Genomic DNA, 10,149 nt, shown 5'->3' with positions numbered 1-10,149 from the left:
TGCACATGCACTCATATTTGTATACCTTAATTTCTTAAGCTCATTAGGAGTGCACGCTTCTTGATTGTAGCCCTCAGTTTGATAGTGAACTTAATGGTCTAGTTGATATTTTTGTTATGAGCGTGATTAGTAGGGTTGCATCTATCATGGGCGAGATTCTTGGCCTCTAGACCATTGTTTCCCATAAATGAAGATTGTGTGCCTAAGACTAAGAGGTCGTCTTTCAGGTCATGCTTGTCCTAGGAGCTCCGAGATTTGAGGTCCAAGCTCTAAGAGTAAGCATGCTGCCTTTCATTGGTTGCCCCGTCCAACATGTCCCAAGTCATTCGTTCAAGCTGCGATGATGTAGCAGGTTGTCTAATCTTATACTAATGTGGCTCTCTTAGACTTGTTTTCCTGTATCACATATTCACATATCATACTTAGTATAGCAGCATATGAAAAAAGGGGGGGGGGGGGGGGAAGTGGAGAGATAATTTTGTATCACATTTGAGCAGTGTCATATCACATTTTGGGAAACATGTCTTATGTTAAGTTGAGGTAGGAGAAATGGCTCATGTCAATCTTGAGGATTGGTAATAAGATATTGGAAGAGAAAATAGTACCACAGAGAAAGCTAGTGAAGGGGAAAGTTTGAATCATTACGGCCTTTAATTTAGGGGATCAAGATCCTGTACAAGGAAACATAAGTATTAAGAAAGCATAAAGAACCTACATTGACTTTATAGGATAGCCGATCTTACATTTGAAACCAACAGATGTGAGAGAGAGATCAAGCAATCAAAAAGCTCATTACATTTTTCTGCAGAAAACCCCCTTCTCTGAATATTGTGCACTGCAGCTAAGTTAATACCCATTATCAGCTATGGCAAAACCTACCACTTTTTACACTTCAAGCAGTTTGAATCTTCTTCACTTTTTAGTTTGAAATGAGCTCCCAAAATCCTTTAGGAGATGGAATGCCTCCTGTGTCTTGATGATGAGCCAGAAGATTTGGTGTCTCCAGGAGCCATTGAAGTCGGGCTTTGAGAACTCCCAGATGACTCAGAGCTCTTGTTATCTCCATGCCCTTTACCCACAACCCACAGCTTATCAAATATTCTACGCGACCGTGATGGCAGTAACTGAATGCCACTTCTGCCATTTTTGCTGTTCTTCTTAGCCAATTTCCCATTCTTCCGGAACTCCTCCTCTTTTATCCTCATTTGACTCATCTGCTTTTTAAGGGTTCTGCAGCTTTCAGCTGCTGTCTTCTCACATTCTTCATCTGTATTTGTCGTGGAACGTGAAGCATCGCGGGGATTGTTGTTAATGGATCGAACGTTAGCAGATGCTCTAACCTGCTCAAAAAAGAGAACCTGGACAACAACCCGAAGTGGCAGGCGCTCATTCTGTGCAGCATGCATGGACGCATCCATACTCAGTTTCTTGACATCCATAAGTCCACATATCTTCTTCCTTTCAACTTTTGTTAAATTAGGATGCTCCTGAAAACACAATAATTTATCAGAAATTCATTCAGGTAATGTGTTCAAATCCATATAGGTTGCATCTTCTAAATCATGAGTTAAGCTGTCTGGTTCACATTCACAAGAGAGCACCATGCATTTATAAATCAAAAAGAGTTGAGGTATTATAGTGACTTAAAATCTTCACCCTGTCTTATTTGATTAATGATGTATCGACAATGTTGAACAAGAAAACACAAAGAAGATAACATTTACAAAAAGAAAATAACGGCATTTCCCAGAAACAAAAATAAAAGAACCCCAAGGAGTTGGTTTGAGCGAGTCTTCAATTTGCAATCAGGACACCTCAGCAAGCATTGGCCCAACTTGAAAACCAAAAACCACCCCTTGTGGTGGCCAACCCCAGGGACTTATTCTAGTGATTACCAAATACATGTGAGATAGAAGCGCTACAGGTGCACAGGCAATAGTAAGACAAAAAGGAGCCTGGAACACATTGTTAGCCAAATACAAGACAAAATGCATCAGTATAATTCTAATCTCAGCGTTAGAATATTTCACAGTATTAGTTTTATATATTTTGTGTTGGAAATATGAGAAACAAAGCAGTGAAAATGTTCCACTTTAATCCGATGCTAGAAGCTATCAGACAAAAATTACTCTGCATACCACAGCAGAGCATAAGTCTAATGCCATAGCTAGATAATGTCTGGTTAGTCTACTCAGAGCCCTAAGAATTTGAAATACCTAAGCATCTACAGTAATTTTCTTGTATAATAATACATGAGTAAAGGCCACTTTACTGATACTCAGAAAGCATAACCCAGTTTACGTATATATATTTCAAGAGCTTAACTCGGATAATTAAATATACTAAATTGGCGTGCAAGGCATAATAAAATCCAACAGTTCATACCTTCAGGTAAATGTCTATGGCCTTGTACAATCCATCATGAATTAATCTTGCTGACTGAGGAATTGTATGTGATAAGTCAATGAAACTAGACAGGGTAAGATTTCGATCACGTGCAATTTCCGCAAGATAACCATCAATCAGTTTAGCAACACTCAACAAGAATCCATGCCCCAAGACAAAACTATCAACCCCCTTCTCATTCTTCCCAACAACATCCATATCCCAATTAGACTTTTCATGCATCAAAAATCGATTTACAATGCATTGCACCAACTCAACATCATATGTAGTAATTTGAGGAGGCCGAGATGGGATCAATAAATCCGTAACAGAAGCCTCATGTAACTTCATACTTATCCTATTCACCAAATCTTCCCTTGATGACTCATCCGCTCCAACTAAAATTGCAACTTTCAATAGTTTCAGCAAGAAACTACATGAACAACCCACACCTCTGTCAGATGGCAGTAAGCAAACAATTGTTTCTACCAAAGATGTGTTCCTCCAGGCATGAGCATCAGAAACCAAAGCATCAACAGAATCCGGCAACCATCTAACTGCATAAGTTTTTAGTGCCTCCCCAATTACGCTACCATCCATTCTTCCCTTTGATTTTACAGCAATCATAACTCGCTTGTAAAGATCAATCTCCAACTCACATATATCTTCAACCCACCAATCTTTTGGAACAGATTCGAATTTCTCAGGGAACTTCACTCCATCCTCGACAATTTTATCTTGCTCTGCTAATTTCCGATTATATGTGTAGGACCAGGTGATGTTCACAGGGTTCACAGAAGTTTTAGAGGCAATGGAATCTATGCATCTTCCAATAATTTTCAGGTCTTCAGACCATGGTAGAAGAGATTTGGTCGTTTGGAGAACAATAATGGAATCTTTCCAGCTACGGAAGATACTTGAGTTGAGAAATACCTCAATTTTAAATATCAGGTTTCCTCGATCAATGTCCTCAGTCATCTCAAGGTACTCAGCTGCACAACGAGCAGCCACGACATTGTATGCATTGAGAGTAACAGTCATTCCATAGCAGAACTTCGCACAAATTTCAAAGGCTTTTGGCCCACCAGGAAAATCAACCATGTGAATTTCATCATCACTCTCCTCATTGGCCTTCATCACTAGTTTCTGCAGGCGATTGCTCTTGGACAAGAGAGGGAACTGCAAAGACAAAGACAGTATACAAAGTATTACAAACCAGAATATACAGCTGGTGGAAAATAGTCACTTTTTTTTTTGGGGGGGGGGGTTGGTCCTCAAAAATAGAATACATCTTTCATGCTCATAGACATTGTACACAGAGCAAATAACTTTTTGTCAGTAACCTCGTTAGATCATAAGTTAAGTTTCTACAAGAGATAATTAGGCATCTATGTAAGACGAACAAAATTTTGCACTTCAAAAGATACCAAGAAAGAGTGTTATCATCTTTCTTTGTATGCCATTCACATTGCTGTTTCCTGGGTGGTACTAACACAGCCTGTGAAGAGACCTCAACCAGCCATGACGACATTATAAAGTCCGAATTCAGAGGCCTATGCTCCCTGTTCTTGGTTGAAGCATGGATCATATACCACATGCCTCTTATTAAGACAGTTATTTTCCTATTAATTTGATCATTTGTTTGACTGTTGTCCATTTGGTCAAGCCTTCAAAATAACAAAAACGGTTTATCTCCATCTAAAAACACAACATAAAATAGATTCCAAAATGATGTTTTCAGGTATGTTTCTCCAATCACAACAATGAACACAGATTTCACTTGAGATTGGATTATTGGAAAGAGATGCTTTAACTGCTGTTGTATGAGCCCTTAAACAATAGCTTCAGTCTAGCAAATGCTCTATTTATTTTCTATTTCCATATTCTTTTGCAATGAAACAGAAACCCGTAAATTTTGTAAAAGATATGCATATGTAGCCACCTGTCACCCAATCTTCTAATGTCGATTTAGTTTGGTTTCACTTTATTCACATGCTTGTTTGCATAAAAGATAAAATTATCTCCTCTCAGAACAGTTGGCATATTAGTTACCATGAAAATATCATTACTTTTGAATATTTTTACAGGTTGACCAATTTAAAATAATAAGACATTGAACCAATTCTTTTTTAGATAAGTAGAATAAAACAACTCAGTTAGCTAAGATAATGTTAAATTCAACCCACTTGAGGGAAAAGCATAAAAAGAACACCATACCTTATGAAGGTAAAACTTCACTTCACCGACATTTATGATGACATCCGTAGCCAAATCAGATGACACATACCTGCATGAACAGACATGATATGCTAAGCCATTAAGGAGGGTGGAGACCACAAAGTTAAAAATGAAATGAAATGCATATGACCATCTCATGGTTTATAACCTAAAATAAATATTTTTTAAAAATTATAAAGAGGTTATGATTCTTTTGATGGTAATATCATTATAAATTGTAAGTTTTAACTCTTCACTACATGATGCAACAGATATAACATATTCTTCTTTTATTTTTTTACCGAACATATTCTCCTTATAAATGTTTTAAATATCCAAAGACCATAGAACCAGGCATCAATCTCAAAAAAAAAAAAAAAAAGTGTAATGTGTAATATAAAGGTATCAGGGAGGGCTGGGTGTAACCTTGATTAGAGGACCTCACCCTGCTCCTAGGGTTGTACTTGTAAATAAGTCAAGCCAAGTATTAAAAATTCAAGATTGATTCATTTAATTTTACTTCAAACACAAGCCAAGCTTGAGCTCGTCACCAAGCTAGATAACATGTTCAAGCTTGGTTCATTTTCTTATTCAACAAGCCCAAGCTTTTCACAAGATACTTTGAATAATCTATTTTTTACATCATATATACTAAACACCATGACAAAAAAAAAATATATATATATATATATTTACCCTTTCAAAAATTCATGCTAATAATTAATAACTAAATTTAAGTAGAATGATTTCTGTTTATGAATTTATAAATTAGATTCACCAATCTTATGTTGTTAAAAATTATAGAATTTTTACTATGACATGAACTATTTATATCATCAAAAAAATTACACATAATAATTTGATATCTCATATACTTATTTACAACTTTGCACAATATGATCTCAAGTCTAATAAGCATATTTTTATGTGTCTCATAGTCACAAGCTTGTTCATAACACATTATTATGTTAGAGCTTAGCTTGTTTAATAGATGAGCCCAAACCTAGGCAGCTTGGCTTGTTTGCTAACAAAGCGAATATAAACAAGTTTTTTGTTGAGCCAAGTCTAAGCTGTTCATAACAACTCAGTTCTTTAACAGCCCTACTTGCTCTTACACACAGTTGATAACCCAAATAACAGTTACAGTGAAATAGCAGCACAATTGTCATCCAGTCTTAAATGCAAAGAGCATAACAACTCAAAGAAGAGTAATTTTTGTTTTGTTTGATAATTCAAAAGTTGGGATTTGAACCATGGACGTCTTTAGTGTTTCCAGGAGGTGCTAGTTGAGCTACAAGGCTATTGGCAGGAGTGAATTGAATGTTAGCTGGTGCATGTATGATCATTCAATTGATCGTAGTTTAAAGATACATGTCTTAAAGAATAATGAGACAAATGTTGAGTACCAGGACTGCCTAACCCAAATAACAAGCCCAATGGATGAGATAAGAGCTTTCTTCTAAAATCCATATACAAATTATGCTTGATGCTTAAGTATATGAATGGATGGATTTGAATTTACAGACAAAGGTCAAGAAAACCCACCCCTCTGGTTCCCAAAAATCTAAAATCAAAACCATAGCATGCATGTGAGATATGAACCAAAAGGTCTGAAAACTCATTTTATGGGGTAATAACACTCCAATATCTACCACCCTTTTTTTTCGCTTAAGTAAACAATACTCATAAAAATCAAGGCCCCCACCCCCCCCCATCTCTCCCCCCCCCCCCCAAAAAAAAAAAATGCAATTTGCATTATAACATGTGATCCCATAATTAAAGGAATTAACCACCAAATTAGCTTTGTTTTTGTCTGATTTTCATTATGCAACGAGACAAAGATAGTGCACATGCAAGAGGTTATGACACTTCGTTATTAAAGATGCCCTTGAGGCAACAAAGCTGGATTGGTGATGGTCAAACCATCCATGCACAGGTTTAACTTTTCCTCTGACCAATTAGACACATGATGTGATAAATGGAAATCTGCATGTAGCATCGCCAGTACAACCTATTTGGAGGTAGAAATTGTAAATGTTGGTGCAATTAATGTCATTGTATGTGTAAAGAAGTTACCCAAAAAACAACTTGGAACTCCCATATGACATTATATTATTGATCTGGGCCACAAATTCTTCACAAAGATGAAACCTTTCAATGACAGGACCACCTCCTGAGTGGACTTAAGATTATATCACATCCATACCTTCTTTTTATTTTTTAAAGTTTGTACTTAACAGGGTTTTTCAACTGAATTTAAAAAGGTTTTGATTAGTTTTACAATTTTCAAAAGTTAGAAATGTCTGCTTTACATTTTTTCCGCTTCACATTCAAATCTCAAAACTGAATTAAGTGTAAGCTTTTGCTGAAAATTTCCAGAGCATGACAAAGAAATACAAGCAAATCTACAATTCTTACAAAGAAAACTTAAACCAGTAGAGCATTACCATTAAGTCCAAAATCAAACAAAAAATGAACCCAAAAAAAGCACACAAAAGAACTTTTATATGAATTTAGAATTTGAGGTAAAGGAAAAACCCCTCACTCACTGACTGACCTGATAGTTTTCCCTTCAGCTTGAAACACATCAGGCTTGGAACCCAACTTCATAAACTTCATTTTTGTTCACCACTGAATACCCCTCCTAAGTAGCACAAATAGCAAATTTGTCACTCTGAAATGTCGGATTTTGAGACAAACCCAGTTGAAGAAACCAAAAACCCACTTCAGAAATGGCGGTTCTTCTTCCTCTTTCTTCTTCTTCTATCTAAAAGAACGCTTCCACAGGACCGTGACAACCACAAACAGCACCACCACCACCAGAGCGAGACAAGTCTCTACCTTTATACCACTGTCTCGATCTTCGTGCTTTTCCCATTGATTGATTTCAAGGCTCTATGATGGCATTGATGACGCTGGTAGAGAAGAAAGAAAGAGAATATCTAAAATCCTATGGAGCAGAGAGAGAAAGAGAGCGAGCAATGGTTTCCCAGAAGAACACACAAGGAAAATAGCGTCAGAAAGAGAAAGAAAGAAAGGAAGAGAATACAAAGCTTTGAATACAGAAACAAATATTAAAAGAGGGTCTGAGTTCTGAGCCTGACGAGTGAAAGCGAGAAAGTAATTGGCGTCAGCGTTTTAGAGAGAGAAACAAGGAAAAAAAAGCAGAGCATGAGAGCACAGACATAGAGAGAGAAAGAGAGAAACGATCCAAATTCTTTAATTTTTTTTTGTTGAGTTTCTCTCTCTAAGTCTACTCTACTCTATGAGCTCTAAACTCTCATAAATTGTCGCCGCCTTTGCTTTAAATCACTCTGATCCGCTGAAGATCCTTTCTTTTTTGGCGCAAATCTCAATGCGTCTCTCTCTCTATACGCTCTACTCTGAGCAAGCCCTCTGATGCCCTTGTCTCCTTCTAGCCCTGAATTCTTTCAGCAAAACAAAAATGAGGGAAAGTGAGAGAGAGTGTTTTAGTGAGAGAAAAAAGGCTCAGGCTTTGTGAGTGTGTGTGGTAGTATTAGTAGTAGAAGAGTAGAGAGAGAGAGCAGAGCACTGTGTTTACAGGGTGGCTCAGACCTCTTCTCTTCTCTCTCTCCCTCTCACTCTCTCTCCTCTTTTCTCTCTCTCCTCTTTTAAAAGAAGCTTTTCTCTGCCGTTAAAGCACGCCACCCCTTATTTTCTTACCTTTTTACCCTTTCTTTTTCTCTCTATTTTCATGTCTACCACTTCTAGTTTTACCTCAACTATGGTTTGCAATGTTGTTGTGTTTCATTGCTCTGTTTTATTATTATCGTATCAATATGGGTGTCACTTGTCAGTTCTATTAATCTTTTTGGATCCAAAAAAAAACAACAACTAATAGCACTGACAAAAGTGGTTGAGATGATACAAATAGATTTGGGTCCTTTTCTTTGAACAACAAAAGTGAGAGAGAAGAAAATAATAATAATATACTCTTACCAAGCACATTACGACTAGTACTTATCTGGGGTCCCAACGTGGTCGTTTGGTTTTGGTTTCATTCTCCTATGCACTCTTTTTTTAAAGAATCCTCAACTTTCTTTCCCAAGTTGTGTATTGTTGTTGTGTGTGAATGTGTATTGTCAGTGTATTGAGAACCAAGTAAATCAACCAAGTTCAAAACTGAATATAATCTAATAATACAAATTGTTGAACTATAACAGTCCACGTTACAAGCTATAGCAATGCAGCTGTGTTGTGACTACATATGTATGTCTCTGTGTCTGCCGCGTAGCTTTGTCTTGTGACTTTGTCATTTTGACCTTTGATAGCATTTTAGGTACTGGAAATTGGGAAAGAGCAATGTTCTCACACACACACGTACATATATATATATATATATACACACACAAATTAGAATAATAATTTGATATATAATCATAATATATTCCCGCGTGAACCGGTACATCCAATACTGAGTTGATATTTTGTTAGGTATTTATTGAAAACTTGCTCGACACATCCCGTATTAGTCAATACCAGCCAAAACCTATAATTTTGTTTTTTTGTTTTTTTTTTTTTTGGTTTATTCAAAAGGTTTCTTTTTTTATTCCCAAAGTTATAATTGGTTTTCTTTGAAATGTGCTGAGGCACAGCAGTTGACTGGACATCTAAGAATAAAACATTATTTCGATGTGGGTCACAAGAATGATATCAAAATTCATTACTTGAACGAAATTAGATCTTATGGAATCATATTTTAACTCATTTTTGAAAGTTAGATTTTTATTTTATTTTATAATTAGTTGTTAGTAGAGAGAATTTAAACCATGTACATTTTTATTGAAAACATAAGGAAGCATAAGTTGAACTAAAAGCTCTTTGCGAGAATGTGTTTCCTTAATTTAGTTTTGATGTTAATACAAAAACCAGTCATGCTAGTTATTGGTACGGAATGGTTTTTTTTTTTTTTTTTAGATCATACTACGGAATGGTATTTATAACATTGAGTCAAGCTCAGTCAATAATGCACCATGGATATAAATAAAGCAGAGACCAACACCATTTCTCATTGTTTGTGTCATTGTGTGTGCCTTCCATGAACGGGTAGACACCCAGACGTTGCCATAAATTAGCACCCTGTGAGGGTTTTACATGGAATAAGTACAGGGCCACAACTTGTGGCACAAGTTGTGCCGGCACTAGTCTTATTCTTTTATATGAGCCCTCTATAATAATGTACTGCATATCATTTATAAGGACAACAATGAAAGAAACTAGACTGTCCAAGATGGTGGTACATTCTACTATCTGCAGTAGTAGTGCTAATGCGCCATATACAGTGTAAATATTTGTTCTTTCTCTCACTCCCTGTTTTTGTTTTTGTTTTTTTCTTTTTATTTGCATTTAATAGCCTCAAGCCTACATGCATGGCTTATTTGAATTTGCGAGCTAAAAGCCTAAAACAGTAAAACCAGCGTTTGACGAGGTTTTTCATTCTGGGTCCTTCTAGTGGCCAGTGGACACGTGTTCAGTCTTGACACGTGTTAGCATCGCAACATATTTAGCCGGCACTGACCATTGGAT

The 10,149-nt window shown here is 36.5% G+C and overlaps 1 protein-coding gene across 1 annotated transcript; it reads right to left on the bottom strand.

Annotated features, from left to right (window-relative positions):
* Nucleotides 1-620: 620 nt before the first annotated feature.
* Nucleotides 621-8,336, bottom strand: LOC115974844 (BTB/POZ domain-containing protein NPY1). Its single transcript, XM_031095384.1, has 4 exons — nucleotides 7,160-8,336; nucleotides 4,603-4,672; nucleotides 2,386-3,564; nucleotides 621-1,487 (listed from the first exon to the last, which is right to left on the bottom strand). Exons 1-4 carry the CDS (start codon nucleotides 7,219-7,221, stop codon nucleotides 948-950), a joined length of 1,851 nt encoding a protein of 616 aa, XP_030951244.1. The 5' UTR covers nucleotides 7,222-8,336; the 3' UTR covers nucleotides 621-947.
* Between the last annotated feature and the right edge of the window lie 1,813 nt (nucleotides 8,337-10,149).

Source organism: Quercus lobata, chromosome 2 (genome assembly GCF_001633185.2).
Source record: "Quercus lobata isolate SW786 chromosome 2, ValleyOak3.0 Primary Assembly, whole genome shotgun sequence".
Lineage (NCBI taxonomy): Eukaryota > Viridiplantae > Streptophyta > Magnoliopsida > Fagales > Fagaceae > Quercus > Quercus lobata.
The sequence above is the reverse complement of the archived record's forward strand: the minus strand, read 5'-3'. Positions and strand labels throughout refer to the sequence as shown.